The 20,413-nt window shown below is 48.1% G+C and overlaps 1 protein-coding gene across 3 annotated transcripts in view; it reads right to left on the bottom strand.

The window, feature by feature from the left end:
• Positions 1-338: 338 nt before the first annotated feature.
• TXNDC16 (thioredoxin domain containing 16) overlaps positions 339-20,413 on the bottom strand; it is a 41,819-nt gene continuing 21,744 nt past the window's right edge. For all 3 annotated transcript variants that reach the window (XM_040601519.1, XM_040601520.1, XM_040601521.1), the window contains 7 exons: positions 16,834-17,002; positions 16,191-16,327; positions 11,256-11,340; positions 6,360-6,498; positions 5,586-5,746; positions 3,811-4,001; positions 339-2,459 (listed from right to left, as the gene is read on the bottom strand). In XM_040601519.1, coding sequence (XP_040457453.1) covers positions 2,176-2,459; positions 3,811-4,001; positions 5,586-5,746; positions 6,360-6,498; positions 11,256-11,340; positions 16,191-16,327; positions 16,834-17,002 — 1,166 coding nt within the window. In that variant the 3' untranslated portion in view covers positions 339-2,175. The remainder of the gene's footprint in view (positions 2,460-3,810; positions 4,002-5,585; positions 5,747-6,359; positions 6,499-11,255; positions 11,341-16,190; positions 16,328-16,833; positions 17,003-20,413) is intronic.

The following is a 20,413-nucleotide window of genomic DNA, read 5'->3' as shown; positions in this document are numbered from 1 at the left end:
AAGCAGCACTGGGAGAGGCAGCAATTTCTACAGCCATAACCAAGATGTGGCACTGACCCCTAGTGACAAGCTCCCGCCCCGATGCCGTGCAAGAAGGGCTGCGATTGAAAAGGATGCGCGGCAAAGAAGAGCAAGGATGCCATTGAAAAAGGATGCACGGCAAAGAGCAAGGATGCGGGAACGCTTCTTGTCTTGCACAAACTCTGCTGAAGGAAGGGGTCCTTCGGCTGCAGGGCTTGGCAGGCTGGGGGAGCCTTCCTGTAGGGGTGCATCCATCCCAGCCCAGGACACCAGCCCCTCCACTCAACACGCTGCACCCAAAGCAGATGCAGATTGACTATATTTGAGACGGAGTTTATTGAAGACATCAATGGCAAGCCCAAATATCGCACTTCACCTGCATCAAGTGGGAAAGCGATGCTGTAATGGCAGCAGTGGCATCGGTAGGGACAGGATGGGAAATGACCGACGTACAGCTTGTAGAGCCCAGCAGTGTAACGACATTATACAGCAGAGGAATGACGGGAACTCACAGAGGATCTGTTCATGCCCTGACCTATTCCTTCCCTTGGGAATACTCAGCTGCATGGCAGGCTCCGATCTGCATGCTATAGTTTCTTATTTAAATACACACATTTTGGCTCTAAGCCTGTCATTAAGTCCAAAATCAGTCTGTTTCAATTAAGGGCTTCAAGGAGAGCCCTTGGACTAATGGTCTATTTCTGAGCATTTCAAAACACTCCCAACCATGTGGGCTGCTTGCAGGACGAGAAATACAGCCTTCACAATGCTCTCAGCAGTACCTTACCATCTGTTTGTCCCCTTCCCAGTAACTTCAGAGCCATAAGGAGGAGGATCTGACCCTCCCAGCGGTGCTGTCAAAGGGAACAGATGTCTATTGAACGGGGTGGGGAGATCGTCATGGCATGGGTGGGATTACACAAAGCTTCCCTCCAAATGCATGGCTCGCCCCAGTCCACAGCCCACATTGGCCTGCAGGCTCAGGTCCTCCAGCAAGGAATGACAGACCTTCTGCTGTCCCCAGGAGATGGGCAGAGGGTGGAAAGCCACTTCGCCAGGTCTTGGATCTCCCCATCTAGATATGGATGTGAAGCAGCTCCATCCCACCTTGGAAGGACCTGTCCCCAGCTGCACCAGCCCTGCCCTTCATCTCCCTCCCCTCATTTCCAGAGCACTGGGCTTTCTGCAGACCTCACTCCCTGCACTGTCTCCAGCTCAGGAGGCACCAACCTTGCTGCTGTCACCGAGAGCAAAGAAAAATGGAGGCTGCAAATAACCCCCGGGCTTGTAACCAAGAAAATGCCAGCACTGAGCAAAGCCATCTTCCACCCTGCCTGCCCTTCGGATTTGCTGGCAGATTTTTGCCCCAGCTATTCACGGCTGTTGTGATGACCTGAGCTCTGGCCTTTGTAACAAAACTGCTTTAACCAGATACTGCTCTTACCCCTGAGGACGATATTGCTCACAAATCCGGTTCACAAGTCAGGTGTGAACACAAGTGGGTGCCAGCTGAAGCAGCCCTGGAGAGGACGGCACACTTGCCCTCCCAGCTCCACGTGGCTACAGCGCAGGCGTAACCACTTTTTGAGAGCAGGGCTCGCCAACACACATCAGCAGAGCAGCTACTGTAACCCAGGGAAGAGAAATGTGCCTTTTAACCTGGAATCACTCATCCCTTCCTGATTAGAGGCAACCAAAGCGTCTAGGTGAGACATACAGAAACTGTAGAGCAGGGCTGCACTGATTTGACTTTTCCAGCGTAGTTTGTTGTGTGGGTGAGCCTCTAGCACGTGGTGAGCTCACCCCATCTCTCCCCAGCGATAGAGTGGGCTGAGCTCCTTCACAGCAACCTCCCTGCAGATCTGCTCACACCGCTTACTGAAAAATGCAACCCCAACAGCACCGGGGGGCCGACATGCGCCGTGCAGACACGTTTCTGGCATCAGAAACCACAGCCACCGCAGAACAGCCAGCACCCTGCAGCCAGGCGCTCACACTCGGGCTTAGGGGCTGTTTTACCCCTTCACTATTAATTTACAGCTAAAAGCACTTCTCTCCCTGGTGTAAAGGCTCACGGAGGGCTGGGGAAGTGACAAGGTTTTCTGGGCGCTGTCCCATATCTTTCACTGCCCCAGGCAGGGAGATGCCCAGCTCTCAGAGCTCAGTGTGCCTCTTGCCCTGCTTCTCCCTTGCTGCCAGCCTCGGGGCTGTCCCCCGCAGGTCCCTCCCAGGGGACCCGACTTTCTCTGCCTTGGTCTCCTGGGACTGCTCCTCCTGGACAGCAGTGTCCCCTCCCAGGCTTTCGGGCAGGTGCCGTGCCGGCATGTCCCCGCGGCGCTGGGAGCTGTGGAGGGGGAGCTCAGGCATGGCGGTCTCCATCATCTGAAGGAAGTCGTAAGCAGGGAGAGGTGGTTTCCAGTCTTCCTCAGACAAGGTACCTGAGAAACAAATACAGTCCCAGGTTAGCAAGAGTTACACAGCCCCACTGGGGTTTTTTCTGCTCTGCCAGTGAATGCGAAATTAAAGATAATTTCTTAACGATCACCCTCTTTCCTCCAGAACTAATATCACCACCCAAATGAAACCAGCCAGGGGTGCGTTAATGTTTACTGGAGCTGGCCAAGGCTTTGCTCCCCAAAGGCTGAGCAGGGTCCCTCTGTCCTCAGTCACCCCCACTGCAAAGGCCACACTGGATGCCTGCCCACCACTGGGGGGATGTTTCATTCAGGCCCCAGGTACCGACCGCACGTTACTGAGATGCCATTAGGAGTGAGGGGAGACCGCCATCTACACGAGGAAGAAGCAGCCTCTAAGAGGATGCTCTTTAATTTACGCTTTTAACACTGATCACACAGTTTGTAGCACTGAAAAGCCGGAGGAGGGAGGCTGTGATGGCTGGCACAGCCCTTGGCCATGCAGTGAGCTGTGTGCGCACACACCCCCTCCCCAGAGATCTATGTGACAGCCAGGTGCCTTTAGCTGTGGCAATGGAAAGAGGTGTGGGAGAACAGCTGGTTCACAGGGCTCTCCCAGTGGTTTCTGGATCAGAAATGGTGTCTTAAGCTCTGGTAGAAGCCTACACATCCTACCCCACCAGGCTGATACCAGCTTTTGGGAACACTTGCTTTGAAAGGGTCATTTTAAAATTCACAAAGATCAAATGGAGCCACCCCATCACCATTCCAGAGCCTGGAGCCGGCTGGCAGGCAACAATTCCCAGGATCCCTGTAACATCCCATGGCTACAAGTAACACATGAGGAAGGCATATCTGTGCTGCCTTCCTCCAAAGCTTCAGCAGACTGATGGAGGCAGAAGGGATGCAGTGAAAAGCTTCATGGTACAAGCCAACCCTTTATGTCTCAAAGACCAGAGCAAGAAACCAGCTTCATTATCCTCTCCCATTCAAAAAAATGCTGGAAGGTGCCTAAAGAGCAGCTATTTCTTATGCCTGCAACTGGGAGTCAGGAGATGTTTTATTAGCAAGCTGTGTTTCAGAAGGTCTGTTCACAGCAACCAGAGAGCACAGTCAGGTTTGGGGATTATTGCAGGGAAGAGATTTGATTCAGAACTATTCACGCTTGGCTCTGAACATTAAACAGTCCCGAAGCAAACTTGTGAGTGTGGGTATTCTCTTCTGGCCAGACTATTTGTACTTCTTAAACTAGCATAGCTAGTTTTTCCATCATTGAATTCCAGGGCAGACAATTTATTGCACGTAGCATCTTCTCATAAACAGACCGGAGCTAACAGTGTGTGCTTAGGAACGTTACAAACGTGTGTCCACTTACTGCTGGGAATCTCCAGTCCTGCTTTTAGCTTCTCCAGCCAAGACAAGATGTTCATTTCAGTGATGGACTGCTCTGATGGGAACTTGAATACCTCACCCCCAGCATGAAGGTTCACCCAGACAAGAACAGGCAGCGATGGCATGGTGGCAAAGTATGCCTTCAGGACCCCGCGTCCCACTGGAGTCTTCTTCCTGATGGGAAGAGGAGATTCAACTTGCTCACCAGCTGTTTGGCAGCACAACAGGACTGAGCGCCAAGCAAGCACCAAAGCCCTTGAACCACATCCAGCAAAGCACACGGTTTTGCCTACAAGACACCTGTAGAAGCTCACCACGTTATTTATAAGATAACACCTTAAGCAAGCCATTAGAGTCCCATGGAGGGGAAGCGAATAGCACCTTCGGTGTGTAAAGAAATCCTTGAGCAGGACAAGCTGGGGTAAACTCCGTCTGAGGGTGTGGAACATTCTCTATCCTAGGTTTTTAAGGACAGGTGAGACAGGAGGGGGGCAGGTCCTGCAGCCTGCTGTGGTTAGCCCCTGTTTGCAGGGAGAGCTACTAGCTCCCTCCAGCCCAGCTGCTGCCACTGTCCCGCGGCTGCAGCCAGCCCGCAGCGGGTGGAAAGGCAGGAGCTGATGCGGAGGGCTGTGCTCAGGTGGTCCAGCCCCTGGACAGCTGCTGGGTGTTTCCCCACAGCCCGAGGAGCTGGAATGGCAACTTCCCCAGGTGACACAGGAAGAGCCAAAAGAGGACATCGAGATGGGGGACAGCAAGCCCACAAAGATGCCAAGTCCTTCTGACACTATCTTCAGGCTGAGGAGTGATGCTCAAAGTCTGAGCTGGCTCTCACCATGGGAATGAGGTCCTCTTTCTAGGACTATCTTACTCTTTTTTTCCAAGCCAATGGTTGTATTCTGCCCTTTTTTGTGGCAATGCCCTTTTGCTCTGACAAAGGACAGCTCTTTCTCAGGAAGGGAGTGCAAAGGCAGATGTGTAGGTGGGGAAGTTCCAGGGGCTCTCGTCTATTCTGCATTACTGGCAAACAAATCGTCTTCTCTTCAAAAACGTGCATTCCCTGTTAGTTAAACTTCAGCCCACGCTGCGAGGCACTGCCCAGACTTCAAAGGACGTTATGATTAAGACAGTGAGGTGTCTCTGGGCTTGGGCAAAACAAACCAAGGCGAAAAATTGAAAATGCAACTAGGGAGGGGAGGATTGAAAAAAAAAAAAACAACAACCCTCTCCTACAACCTTCTGTTTCTTCGTTCCTGGATTCATTTTGATTCTTGAATATTTTTTAAGTCTGCCTTACAGGGCTTCTGGCTGTCCCTTCTGAAAACTTCCTTTACCCCAGTCAGCAATCTGCAATTGCTTTGTTGTGCTTCCCTCTAATTGCCAGTGGAAAATCACCAGAAGACACACCAGGAGGGCCAGTCTACTTTTTTCTCCCACATGTGACACAAATACAAATGACACCAGAGCCAGGGTCAAGCTACTATATGCTATCTTTGAGAACATTTTATTCTATTGAAAATTATATCTGCTATCAATTAAATGTTTACTAATTTTACTTTGTCGTGCAATTTTGCAGCTGCCCAGAACACGTACTGACTCATTGCCAAATGATTTGACCTCCCAACTCATGACGATTTTAGACCAAAGAGACACGTTACCCGCTAGATAGTGTTTTCAGTAGTTGCAGACTCAGTTTTTTCTTGCCCTGAAATGCTAAGAGCGAGCTAACGGAAAGAAGAAAAGAGGTTTTTACACACTCACAAGTTCAACCAGCAAGCCACAAACTCTTGCTGGGGTCTTCCTTTTGCCAGCTTCAGCATTTCATTGCCTTCCATTTGACTGATGTCACCATCGCTGAACAAGATGAGGAAGGGCTTTCCGAGTTGCAGGTAGCAGGGCAGATTTTGCACAGTGATTTCTGGCTGCAAGATACCAAAACAAGAAGTCGGGGGTTATGGGGAGAACAGGACAAAGTTAGACTTTTTGTCCTCATGCAAGAGGTGCGGGGGCAAAGCAACACCGTAGTGTCTGCATATAACGCAAGCAGCTTGAAAATGAGTGTGGGTGCTGGGATGGTGGTGCACATTAGAGATGCCTCTGCCCAACCCTGCCCATTGCAAGCCAAGCCTGTAGGAGCAGCTGTGCACTCTGAGATGAAGGGATACGAGCAGAGAAGGCATTAGTAGGGCCAGCTCAGAGCTCCACATGTTATGGCTATGACCAGTCTCTGAAAGGCATGTGCGAGAGGCAGGGAGCAGACCCTGCGAGAGGGCAACCCACCACAGCAGCGGGTCTGTGACTATGGGCACAAGCCAGTCAATCACCCCCCAGGGTCTCCTCCCACGAGACCACACAGCAAACAGCAGATTCCTGTCCAGACTGTCTGATCCAAGCCATAAAACTTAAAAACAAACATAACACAGCATGATAAAAATAATGAGTAAACATATTTATCTTGCAGAGCTCCATGCTATAATCAGTGCTTCTGCAAATGACCACAATGGAAAAAGGATGTTGTTTTTTTTTTTAACTTACAAAAGCGTCCAGCAATTTGTATCTGATCATCTGCACCATCTCCTGTATGCTCTGTTTGGGCAAAGCCATGCCCTCGACTCTCTGACCTCCGCTCCTGGCAAGGAGGAGAGCTGGGGGAGACACCGCATATTTACGGGATCTGAAAAAGAAGTATGGAAAAAAAGGACTGGTTGGGGGATTTGATGCACTCCAAATCTGCTGCATGCAGAGCTGGCATCCTCATGGTGAAAACTGGGGATGCCTAGATTTAGATGAGATATTAGGAAGAAATTCTTTACTGTGAGGGCGGCGAGGCACTAGCACAGGCTGCCCAGAGCAGCTGTGGATGCCCCATCCCTGGGAGTGCTCAGGGCCAGGCTGGATGGGGCTGGGAGCAACCTGGGCTGGTGGGAGGTGTCCCTGCCCATGGCTGGGGGTTGGAACTAGATGGTCTTTAAGGTCCCTTCCAACCCAAACCATTCTGTGATACAGATTCTGTGCAGGGGAGGGAAAGGCTGCTGTCAGAGGGCCAGGCGACTTCAGGAGGAAAGGGTCACCTGCCCCATCACCCACTCCAGCCCCTGCACAGCCCTCATTTGATGGGAGAAATGGGGCTGACACGTCCCCTCTTACCCTTCTGAAACAAGCACTTACCCAGCTCACACCAGCCGCTAAATACACACACACACTCACACTAAACCAGCACTTTCTTCTGCAAAAAGGCACCAGCAGCTAAATAACAGGGAAAATTCAAATCACCACCGTCTGAACTGTTTGCTGCCACTTCTCTTTCATTTTCGCACCTAAGGTTAGGTGCTGCAAATACACACCCAGTGCCTTACTCTGCCTCACCAGCCAAGGCAAACAGAAGGTCATAGACTCCATCTGAGGGACACCAACCTACACCACATGAGCTCCAGGAGATACGATTTTTGCCTTGGTGAACACAAGCAACTTTGCTGAAGGCCAGCCCTGCGTTAGAGCGACACGCTCAGCCTGCACACATACACTCCTGGTGGAGAAGCCAGCTCATCCTTTATTTCCCAAGATTCTTCTGGTAAGAGGGTTCAAGGGTATTTAAATAAAAGCTGAGAAAGTGGAAAGGGCAAAAATAGGAGAAGTCTGCGCAATGGAAGGGCAGGGGGTCCACCAAGACGGGAGAGTAATTTTCTGGAAGTTTGAGGAACTTCAGTCCTGGAGGCTCCAGATGTCAGTGCCCAGAGGAAGGGCAGGACAGGGGAAGTCAGCTGCCTCAACACTTTTTATGGGGGGCATCTGTAGTTCATTTTTCAAAGGCTACTGGTAATTTTTCAAAGGCCATGACACCAGAAATGCTGGGGAAGTGAGCGAGGTGTAAGGACATTTTGGGTTGTGGAGTTGGGAAGGTGGAAAGCCTTTGATTTTCCTTTTCAGAAGTTATCTGGTCCGTCTTTTTTTTTTCCCTCTATATGAGAAAGATTCAACAAAGACCCAGCCTACCGCAAAGGCAGCTCATACAAAAGTCATATTACAACCAATCGCACTTTCCTCTGTGGTTTGCCCAGGCAAATTCAGTTTGGACACCTATTTTAGCAGTTCTGAATGGGATGGAGATTTGTTCAAATTTCCTTTAAAAAATGTCAGTGTTTGGTGGTTTAGGTCATCAATGAAAAAGCACGTGGATGAAACTGAAGATAAATTTCCATGATGTTCAGCTCATATGCAGGCCTATCACTTCCTCCATCACAGCACTTATCTGCCTGGAAATAATACACCCACTGCAAATTTCTAAGGGGCACCCCAGATCTGCACAGATGTCTTGGTAAAGAGCAGCAGTAATGAACAACCATGGACTTTCTGCAGGCCTTCAAACATTGTGAATCCATTGCTAAGCTGTTCTTGCACTTATCCAAGCCATTTTAGCTTTTTTAATTTATTTGCATAAATCCAGCCCTGAGCTAAGCTCCAAGCTCTGCTACTCAAAGCAGCTGATTCTCACACCTCTGGTCATGGCTGGAAATCCTTTGAGCTATCAGGAAGATCCCAAACATTCCTCTCTGTTGTTTTTCAAATTAACTTGTATTTGCCATTGAATAAAAATGGTAAAACCCTAGAAAATTCTTTAAAGCTGGGATTTTGAACTTCCCAAACTTCCACAGGCTTTAAAGAGACTCCCTGGCTTGATCATGTCTCAGAGGCAGTGAGGACTCTTGCTCCCTATGTCTAACTACATCAACTTGCTCAGCAGCCTTTGATAAGGAAGATTCTTATATACCACCAGAAAAGCCAACAAATTCCCCATCTAGTAGCTAGAGTCTACCCTGAAATCACTTCTCATCTTACTGGTACTGAGTAGTTGTATTGTTGCTTTCAACAGCTCTCTATTTATGTAGCAGGGGTGTTCTACGGGTAATATGAGACTTGCATTTAAATCAAAAACATCTGCAAACAAATACTTGGCAGGAATCTATGACATCTCAGTATTTGAGAAATAAATAATGACTTCATTCAAAGCATTTCTTCCTTAACGCTTTCTTATTTCTTCTGTAGTTACCAACCAAACAGGTGTTTACTGCTAACAACATTCTTTATTTTGTGTACCTTTTTCTCTGGGAAGAGGGGACTCAGCTTTCCGTGACCTGGAGCCACAAATATTTCCTCCTTGAGTGTTTAGCAGAATAGCTTTTCTTTTCTTAAGAAGGGAAGTGAGCCTGGCTCTTGCATAAGGAATTCCTGTAAGTGTTTACTTTCTGCTTACAGTTGAGAAGATGACCAGCTACAGTAGCTTCACCCACAAATCACAGCCAAAATCCAAACTTGGCAGAACGAGTATCAATATAAACTGTATTAATTATTCCAGCTACACAGGAGCACAGCTGCAGCGTGGAGCAGCAGGATGGAGGGGTATTCTTGCATGTGTCACTGCTAAGAGGCTTTTACCGCTGGTACCTTGTTTTGTAAGATCACCCTACCCTCCTTTGCTTTTTTTTTTTTTTTCTTCTACCAGCTGGACCAAGATCATTATGGGATAAAAGCCTTTTAGTTTGGGGGGGGTCAGGTTTTTCACCTGGTTGCAGCTCCTGTAGCTCTGTTTCCCAGTGGTCTCCCACCCCATCACTGAACAAGCCTGGTGTTGCCTCATTTCTAAGACCCAACCACAACCAGTGCTTCGAGCACAGTTTGGTTAATAGAGATGAAAATTTGCATTTTCATTCTCCATGCGTAACACAAAAATGCCCACAATTCATCAGACATGCTAGAGATGCGCTTGCATCTGTTGCATTTCTGGCTTTTAAACCTACACATGGAAAACAGGCCAAGGACCTTCTGGGATTTTTAACTCTGCCTTGAGAGCTAATTCCTGATGGAAATGAGATGCCAGGACAAGCTGAAGATTCCTCCTGGCTCTAGCTGCATTTATAGCCACTGAAGCATCTCTCGCAGTCTAATCCAAAGCACTTTGCCCCTTACTGGAGTGAGTCAATGACAGTTAAGTGCATGGGCTGATACGTGCTCAGATGCCATTAGCTCCAATTTGGCTTGAAGTTAGGGGTGCAGCTGACGCCCTTATTCAATCAAAAACTGACCAAGAAAGCCTTGACTTCACCTTTACCCTATGTAGGGGAAGGCAGCTGCTATATTTTTCCAGCACTCCATCAGAAAGAGGATGCACCTCCCCAAAGCTCTGTCTGGAAATGGTGGCAACGTCTTGCCAAGGGGAGGGAAATGTGTGGGCACATCTTTCAAGAAAAAAACCATCCACAGTAAGATTAACTGTTGAAAACATAGAGGTAGGCTCTTCCCTGTCCTCAGCAGCCACAAACACTTCACAGCCAGATGTGAGTGCCCACCGGGAAGCTGGATGAGACCAAAGTGGTGTAATACATTTCGCAGCGCTGTAGAAAGGCCACCTGCTCCAGGGACAGACAGCATTTATTTTAGGGCTTTCAAATAATTTTCCAGACACAATTCCCACTCCATTGCTACCTGAGAAAGCCTGCAAGTGGTCACAAAGCAGCCTTTCTTTTGGCTGCTCTTGGCAACTGGGGGGCAACCATCAGAGCAAGGCTCACATTTACACACCAGGCTTTGCAGCAACCCCTTGCCCTCCCCTTCCCCACCACAGGTAGGCACCTTCACAGCATCAGGGTGTTGCAGCTCCAGACTATCAAGCTGCAACAAAGTCTTTTACCACCTCATACCAGCACACTCTTCATACAGTCCCTCTGCTTCCTTCTCCTCCTCTTGCCTCATCCAGGACATGTGGTCTCTCTGCTCTTGCTTCTTCCTCGGCTGCTCCCTCTTCATTGGCTCTCAACCACTTAACAGCACCAGCCACAGCTGCACCTTATCTACATCAGCCAACCCACCACCCCTGAAGCCAGCCCACAGCTGTATATTATCAATGCTAATTAACCCAGCTTCATTCCTCTACATCAGGACAGGGAAGGGGAGATGAGAAGGTGGAGGGACTGTAGAAGGAGGAAGACCAGTAACAATTCATCACCTCTTCCTGATGTTTTTTTCTTCCTCACACACTGATCCTAGCTACAGGGTATAATTTTTCTAGCCTGTTTTTTCCTCCATAAAGGCTTGGTCCTGTTTGTATCAGGAATGCAACAGATGCATGGGGGCTGGCAGGGCTGGAGGACTGAACATACCCAGCGTGAACCTGAACAGTGGGAAGGGAGATGACAGTTCATTTCAACAGGACAGAATGAGTTGACCGTGGACGGGCTGCAAATCAGTGGCAGAGCCAGGGCTACATCTTCCTTTGGCTGAGTCCTGAGCAATCTTCCTACAGGACTGAGTCACTTGTAGCTGTTTGGAGCTGCTGCTAAACACCCCGCGTGGCCATTGAAGCTTGCTCTAGGTACTGGCTTTCACTAAATGCAGAACAGCCTCAATTCTCCCCAAAGAAAAAAAGAATCTACTTACAAAGCCAAGGCATCATCTTCAAAATACATCCCCATTGTCACATGGCCACTTAAGATGTTTCCTGCCTCTTCGAAAGCTTCCCTGGCTGTAAAAAAGACAAAGATACAAAAACAAACAACTGAAAGAGAAGCATCAGCTTCCTCCTGGAAGCTAGCTCGCTGTCTGCATACATAACACCCTCCCACAGCAAACTGTCAGTTGGGAACAAAACTACGATTAGAGGCTCATGAGAAATGGATGTGTCTCATGGCTGCAGGCTACGGGAGGAGGACTTGGCAGAGGCTGAAAGGACCAGAAGGAAAGTTCCTATTATGAGAACAGTATTTGCTCTTCAGCCACCAGCACTGAGCTTCCAGGATCTGCGTGACAGAGGCACTGATGGAAAATGAAATGGCTTTAAGGACTTAAAGTCCGTAAGTGTTCTTAGAAACAGGAGACCAATTATAAGTCTAAATAGAAATCTTATAAACCACAGTGACCTTTCAGAAATGACTGATGATGACTTAACTGGACTAGTTTTAAGAGCCCAGCAGATAAACCAGCCTCTCCCCCAAGAGTCTTTTGGTTTTATCCAGTTCCTCAGAGCAGGTCAGGGTTTCAGGCACCCAGCTGGGACAGGGAGGATGTCTACTGCAAAGCTACATGCTTTGCAGACACGGCATCTCTGCCGCTTTATGCAAAGAGAGGACAGCACCTCTGCTGTCACAGCTCAGCATAAACCCACTTGCAGTGGCTGTGAGGGTCCACCACTCATCTTATGGAGATGGCGAGGTCAGGTAGAGGATGAAGAAGAAAGGACAGGGCTGGGGCTTTCTTCATCCATCACAGCTGAATCTATCTGTGCTGAGAGGCTGGAAACAGATGCCTTTATAAACCAGCCTGTTTTAAGCAGCTGAATCCATGGGAGGTACAAGCTTTATGAGAACATGAGGGCCATACCACGTGAGCTTGTAAAATACCGTTATAGAACAGAGATCAAAACTGCTGCTGCCAAAGGTGGGGTGAAACCGGGTCGTATTACAACACCACCCCTCCTCCCACTTTGTATTGAGCAATTGGAAGCAATAAGAAGGCTCTTCCGACTTAAGGAGAGTGAGAAACCACACTCTTCAAAAAAATCCCAAGAATTAAAGTTACATCTCAGATACAGCCATGATAGATGTTGCTTTATAACTGAAATAAGATCTCATTCAGATACTATTTAGTGTTCCTCACAATATTCACCGTCATATCCCAACTGGCCAGCCCAAGCTCTTGGGACCAGTGACTCAGACCTCAACAGACTGAGGCTGGGTCACAACTGGTCACTTTTTGGTTCTTTGCCTCCTGGTTTCCAGCTCCACTCAAAGCTGTCTTTTCCATTGTGTTGGAACACACATGAAAGTGCAGGAACCACACACTTTCATTTACACTATTTTCCTTTCCAAGTGGAAGCTTAGATCCTTAAGGGCGTGGCTGAATGGGGGTTCAGACATGCAGGAAACAACACACATACAACAAAGCTGGTGACACAGCTTGGCTGGTTCATCTCGTGATATAGAGAAATCACCATTGCAGAAGTTTGATGCTGGTTTCCAGCTCTTCGGCTACTTGATTTTATCAGCATTGAAAGAGAAGCAGCTCATAGGACTAGCTGATAAGGATCGCTGGGAACTTCACCAACAACCCCCTTGTGAAGTTATCGGTGTCCCAGCTACAGGAGAAAAGGCCACAGAGCAGACCACCAGCTCACCCTGTGCCATAAGGCACTGAAGGACACAGCCTGACATGGAAAGAGCAGGCTCACGTCCAAACTCCCTCAGGGGAGCACTTCTACAGGCATTTAACTTTAAACCCTCACTTGAGACTTAAGCTTGTGTTGAAGTGCTGCCCTGGAACAGCCCTAGCTGCAGGAATTCTCTCCTAAATTAGGACAACCTTCAGCAGAGTCCAGGCTTACTCCTTTCATCAGTGTCATTCCCGATGCCATCTTCCCTCCCTATCACACTTCCAAATTTTTCCATATTTTGGGGGCTGTTCCAGACCCAGAGCCGTTCACCAGACTGTGTTTCTCAACAACTCACAGTGATAGTGCAAGAACTCCCCCAAATTCACACAGCTCCACTACAGACATGAAGCACTTCAAAAGAAGCTGTTTCCTAGAAAATTACTCCTCCCCAAGAGCACTGTTTTAATTCTCCGCAGGGCCCGATCGTGAACTGCGATACATGCCTTGAGCTGGAATCCCAGCTGCCTTCCACGACAGCTGCCACGAATTGCACAAGCCCAGCTTCACTGCAGGATTTGAGAATGAGAAGGAATAAAACTGCCAGATGACAAAGGGTCTACAGCTCCTGCAGAGATTTCTGGAGACAGGATCTGAGTATCACCCCTTATCCCTCTAGCAGAAGGCATCTCATGAAACCATGCCCTCCAGCAGCACCTGCAGCATCTTTGCATGCCACCTGCACTTGGTTTATACCAATGCTGGGAAGCCCTACAACGGCACTAGAGCTTTGCAGAATACAGATATATTTTTAAACATTTGCTTCATGGTTTAGGACAGAGACTTACTTCCAAGCATGCTTCCAGTTTCTGCACAGCAAACAAATTTCTCTCCTATAAGTTCTCCAAGTTTCCAGGAAAATGCTCGTTCATTGCCCTAGTAATACCATTCACCTCTTCGTAACACATTTTAATTAAATTTTTTCCAACAAGCCTCTTTTAGCTCAGACCCACTGAAGGGCTTCTTAACATAGTTGTGACGCCAAGTGTTGGAAAAAATCCAGGGCTTTATTTAACTGGACATCTTGCTGCTCTGTTTCAGTTAACTAGAAATGGCAATGGCATGGTTTGTCGCTGGTTCAGGTTACAGCAAGAATTCTCGCCGTGAGAAAATCATTGGAAATTCCAGGTAAGCCTGCAGGCTGATAAGAGCAGCAATGTGGTTTCCATGACTCTGGCCTGGGTTTGGTGCCAGAACAGCTGGCTCCAGTTTTCTGCCCCCTCAGGTCGTTCTGCATGACACCCGAATGCCCCGCAGGTCCCAGGCGGTGAAAGCATCACAAATTTCATCTCCCTTGGCATCTGCGGCTGAGCTACCCCAGACTGCAGGTGCCGCTCCAGATTGCAGCCTGAGCGTGCCCCGAGGGAAGAGGCAATCTTGTGGCTCTGCAACAGAGCCATCTGAAAGCTCCAAGACTCATTTTTGCACGGAAGGAAATTAACAGCTTCTATATAGGAAAGAATCCGAGCTCACACGTCCAGCCAGATCCAGGCAGGTTCCTTCCATGAACGCCTCTCACCATTCCCGTGTTGTCCAAGGTCCTACCATGGGGCTAATCCAGGACCCACCGCAGCGTGGAGTATGTTGAATAGAAGGAAGATTCTGCAGCTGAACTGATGAAAATCAGGGAGAAATGGACTACCGTTTTTTTAAGCTCAGTAAGATTTTCTGCTATATTTAACAGACCTAGACTCTCCAGAGGAAAGCAGGTGTATTAGCTGTCAGCTGGCTCGGTGAACACAGCCCAAGTGTTTCCTGGTCGGTTCCAGACATTTTATTTTGTTCTTACCTCTGAGTACAGTGGATTTCCTCTGGACCTCTTCATGTGAGAAAGTAGCTTGTTTTGCATTTAACCAACGTTTACAGGCACAACGGAGCTTCAAAATGAAAAATAGTCTAAAATTTTCATCTTAAGAAAGATCAGAAAGTTCTCCTTTTTTTAACGCAGTAATTCCCAGGTGCACCTGGTAACAGAGAGACTGTGGGGTTGGAAGGCCCTAGCTCTCCACTGTGCATTTGACTGAAGCATGGCATCATGTCCCCTTTCCAGACTGACTTTTTTCCCTTTCCCTTGTTACCATAAAGAATTGTCACAAGAAAAATCAGTGCAGCTCTCGGGTCCATTTCCCTGTCTTTCTGCAAGGCTGTGGAAAAACCTGATGGATCCTGGACCACAGCCATGGCATGCAGCGAATGATACCTGCGTGGCTAAGAGTACCCCATGTACAGGCAAGGGAGGGAGAGCAGAACTGCTCCACAGTTCAGCCACTGGCCAGGACTACACTGACCAAGACTACAAAGCCAGACAAATTCAAACAAGTTCAGAACACTCCTTCCAGCAACTTTGCTTAGCATTTCTAGCTGATGTCCACCACTCTGGGGGCTGTGCCTACTTATTTCAAAGTCCAGAAGTAGATTTCATTGAGTTATTTATATTTCATTCATTTGATGCAATAAATTTGCACGTTACCTCATTGCTGCTTTGCCTTTTTTTAAAAAAAATATGTTTTGGATTGTGTGTTGGTTGCAAGGACTGGGACTACCACATTTGCAGGAGGTGTCAGCAAGATGACTATCAATCCAACAGCAGAAAGGGCTTTCTTTAAGAAACAATATGCTGTGATATGTGGTACATGGACTGCAACAAGAGGCTGATGGATCCAGGCTTGTTCAGTCAGAGGCCAAGATGGGATTTAATGGCAGCCTACAACTGTTTGAAGGGGACTCATAACGAGGACAGAGCCAAACTTCGAGCAGTAAGGGGGAGGAGATACAACAGGGACAACAGGCACAAATCATGGCTTGGTAAATTCAGATTGGGCATATGCAAACTGTCTTTGCAGAGACAGGTCACCCAGGGCACTGGTGTTTTGTGCTGCTACCCAAGCACCATGTCCTGATCCTGTCAGGATTGCCAGATGCCACCACACTGAGTGTTGTACAGGTGCCTGGCAGCCGAATGTCCCCTGAGCCAGGATATGGATCCTAGGTCCCACATCTGGAATCACCTGCTATCTTCTTGCAAAAATAAAAAGGGTGGTGCCAGGCAAGGCTGTGATGTGAGTAAACACATTTAGAGATGAAACATGGAGGAACTTCCAAGCACCTGGAATCATCCCTCTCCCATTAGGAATGAAGCTGAGTGCTTAACCCACAAATATGACACTAACCTTCACTGGTGGCTGGACTAAATACTCCTAGAAGCACAGTGTGGTGATAGGATGACAGCTCAGATGGAAACTCTCCTCTTAAATATCCTTCTGCTTCCTCAATCGTGGCCAGCTTCAGAGGGCAGGGAACTCGGCTCCTATGGGAAGGCAGAGAAACAACATTGGCTGCCACCTCGTTCACTTTCGGGATGAAGAGACAAAAGGGCAACCTCAATCCAGCAATGCCCCAACCCAATATGACAACTGTTATGCCTCATTAGGCACAAAAATCGGTCACCTGGGAAGGAAGGACAATGCCTAGTCACAGAAAGGCACTGGAGCTGGTTATGGGGAAGAGAGAAGAGCCCTGAGCTAAACTGGCTGGTCTGAGATCTTTGAGATGCCTGTTAAAAATAACAGAGAAGGAATTCCAGCAAAGAGAGAGGGACAGTGACAACAGGTGGATGCACTGCCCAAGAACAGATGTTCCCTGATATTGAAAAGCACAAAAAGTTCCTCAGCTCATTTCCAAACCAGGTCTACAACCAGAACCTGACATTATTTTTCCAAAAAGGATTCCATTACACAGGCCGTGAAGCATCCAGAACATCACCTAGCAGATGTGCCAGCCTTACTGTGTGGGGACTCATTTACAGACACTTACAGCATGATGAAGCTGGTCAGTTCTTCAGTTCCCCACATGCCGTTGTACCTCACTGATCGCTCTCCCCTCTCATAAATCTTGATGGCAGGAAACTGAGTGACATTCTCCTTTGTGCAAATGCCAGGCCAGTCCCAGCAGTTCACCCGAGACAGCAAAACCCCCTGAGTTCCTAGAATGGAATACAAACACATATAAATAATCTGGGAGGGTGGGGCAGAAAAAGAAAAAATGAAATGGTTGAAAAAGAGACCTTTTTATTAGCTTCTTTGGGTATTATCACATCTGTTTGTATTAACGCTGCCAGAACTCCTATTGGCTTTGGCACGCATCCTACAGGGCTGGATCCTAGCACTCGAAGTGAGCCCAGGTGGGCTACCGCTGAGAAGCTGCTGGACCATTCCTGGAGTCAACCGCTGCTTTGTGTGGGCAGGATGTCAAAATCCAGCCCTAAATACACAATCCTTTCGAGTACGGGCTACCTCCCTCTTGAAATCATTCAAGGATGTGCCTTACACTTTTGAGCATAACAGTAACTGTTTCCAGCCTGTGAATGTATTAAACACCCCAGCAGGTGGGGATTGATCCAAACAACAGACCATGGGGAAAATAAACTCAGGGAACTGGCAGGTTGCACTGCGCAGAAAGAAATTCCCAGAGACGTTCACATCTGGCTGGTTACTCAAAGGGACACCATGAAACCCTGAGGCAACTGTCCAGGGGCATAAAAGGCAGTAAGGAAATGTACTGAAAATAATTTAGGATTAAGGCCAAGACAAAGAAACAGGCCCTCACAGGGAAAAGGGAAGATAAAGCTTGGCGTGGAGAAGGCTGAAGAGAAGGCTCCAGAGAGCCTTCATAGTGGCCTTTCAATACTTGAAGGGGGCTTGCAAAAAAGATGGGGACAGACTTCTTAGTAGGTCCTGTTGCAATAGGACAAGGAGGAGTGGTTTCAAACTGAAAGAGGGCAGATTTAGGTTAGACAGTAGGAAGAAATTCTTTACTGTGAGGGCGGTGAGGCACTGGCACAGGCTGCCCAGAGCAGCTGTGGATGCCCCATCCCTGGGAGTGCTCAGGGCCAGGCTGGATGGGGCTGGGAGCAACCTGGGCTGGTGGGAGGTGTCCCTGCCCGTGGCAGGGGGTTGGAACTAGGTGGTCTTCAAGGTCCCTTCCAACCCAAACCATTCTGTGCCTCTATGATTCAAAGCTTTTTCATTTACTAAGGTGCCTGGTATTGAAAAGTGTCTGTTCTAACTAAAGTATGAAGGAAAATACATAAGGAGCAGTTAAAGGTGATGTAAGACACGTGTAATACAGGCTGGCAGTCTGATGGCATTCCCCCTATCCTACCTATGCCAGCTGTTCATGCCCAAGCCACTAGCAGGTTCCTTTAGGACCTTAAGACAGGGGTCTTAAGGCAAAGCAAGAGCACCTGGGAATTACAGAGCAGTCAGTCCAACTTTGGTTCCTGGGAAAAGTCTTAAAAAAGCTTTTTATGGGTCTCACCAAAGCAATACACTCAAGGGATTTGTAAGCAGCAAAACAAATGAAGGCTCTGTTCCCCTCACGTTCTCCATCAGCCCAAGACACAGTGCCTGCAACTCCACCATGTCCTTCTTTCATCTGCAGGCTGGGCGCAGACCAGCACATGCTGCTGCTGGTTCACGGCTGAGTCCCTGCTAACCAGGTGGCAGGTGAACCTGGCTACCACCCCTTGCTTGCCAGCCTCGCCTAAGTTGCCTCCTACCTACGTCAGGCTTGACCAAGGATGGCAGGGCTGCACACAGTCCTCAGGCCATACATTGTCCATGCCCACTGCAGGAATGTCGTATCTCTGCAATCTTCATACCTTCCCTAAATTTGTTTGAACAGGGTCCAACAGTTACATGGGAAAGTTGGGATGAAACCTAGAGACTAGCACACACACGGAGGCAGACCATCGCAAAGTGTCCTTCAGAAACCAGGGTCAGGGCAGGTGATGACGATTTCTCAAGAGTATGGCACATCAAAACCAGCTGAACTTTCTTCTCTGTGTGGCCTGGGTTTGATTCTGATCATTATTTCCATGGCCTGGCTGATGGAATAACACACACATGCAATCTGCAAATGACCCCAAGCCCAGAGGGGCAGAAAGGAATTTGAAGGGCAAAGTCTAACAGCAGCAGCATTCTGGGATGAGAAGCAGGATGTGCAGATATCATCGGTATTGCAGAAACGGACAAAGCTCATTCTGGGATGAACTCTCAACAGTGTCTGCAAGACACGAGAGGAAAACGATGCTCTGCTGTCCCAGTGAGACCTCTGCAGAGCCCAGAAGTGAAACATGTTTTTAGAAAGGCTGAAGCAGATGAGAAAGAATCTGGAGAATTTTGGAAGACGTGCCTCCTGAGGAAAAACCCAAAGAAGAGTGTTTCTTTTGATTGGAAATTGCCTGGAAGAAAGAAACAATAAAATCTACTAATATGTAAAGTCAGCTTTGGAGGCAACAGTGAGAATGCTCTCAAGTGTTGCTCAAGGACAAGCAACAACCCATTCCCAGGTAGGGAGCTTTGCCCAAATATTAAAACAAGCAACTGAGAACCAAGCACAGCTGAAGCCTTTCTGGCAGAGAAGCTGTGGAAGGGTTTTAATCACAGGTCAGAAACGTGTCTGCCAGGGATGGGCAAGGCATCTCCACAGACCAGGGTGATGGCAGATGTGATCTTAGCGTGTGTTCCTATCTCCTATCCCTATGTCCTTGGCATCCCACTGGACCACTTTCTGCCACCCTCATTTTATGTTCTGCTTTCACAGCTCACATGAGGAGTTCGCTGCTGTTCTGCCTTGTGTCAAACTCATGTACAGAAAAAGCAAGCAGCAGCATGGGCCTAAGGGTCTATTCCACTCAGACAGCCAGGAGTTGTCAAAACACTCCACGAGAGCAGAAATGGTTTGTGTCATTCTCCAGGCTCTGAAATAACATCTGAAATTAAAAGCCTGCCCTTGGATTTTTTTCACACCTTTGATCCAGTATAGCTGTTTTTCATCATCTGTTACCACATAATCTTGTGTCTTGCCCAACTGTGAAAAATAATGACATGGAAACGGGGCTTTGATGTCTCATTAAAACTGAGTTGCAAGGCTGCTCTAAGGTCCCTCGTATATGAGTTTTAGTATTTGGGTACTACCTCCAAAGGAGCCCCATCTGGCCTGAGGAACACCTTGTACAGGATGACCATTCTCCCATCCCAATCTGCACAATATTATTAATTACAAAACAAGCAGCAGTTTCAGGAGTTGAGTAACAGCAACAGACTGTTCAGCCCTGTGGTCACTGTTGGGCTGCTGGATGGGAAGAAAGCTGAAAGAGGAAAACGAGATCCTACTGTTCTGTAATTTCAGGTGCTACTAAAACCAGCAAACAGCAAGGACCTCTGTCCTGGGGGTCTTATAAAACCAGGACAAGACAAATCATCAGCGTTACAGGGAACAAGAAAAATCAAGAATCTCTTAAACTTCTAATCCTTTGGAGGGCAGAACTGGCATTAGAAACAGCTCACTTGAAGAGCTGTTCCAAAGGCTACAACATGAAAGACAGGTAAAT

This window comes from Falco naumanni, chromosome 7 (genome assembly GCF_017639655.2).
Source record: "Falco naumanni isolate bFalNau1 chromosome 7, bFalNau1.pat, whole genome shotgun sequence".
NCBI lineage: Eukaryota > Metazoa > Chordata > Aves > Falconiformes > Falconidae > Falco > Falco naumanni.
The sequence above is the reverse complement of the archived record's forward strand: the minus strand, read 5'-3'. Positions and strand labels throughout refer to the sequence as shown.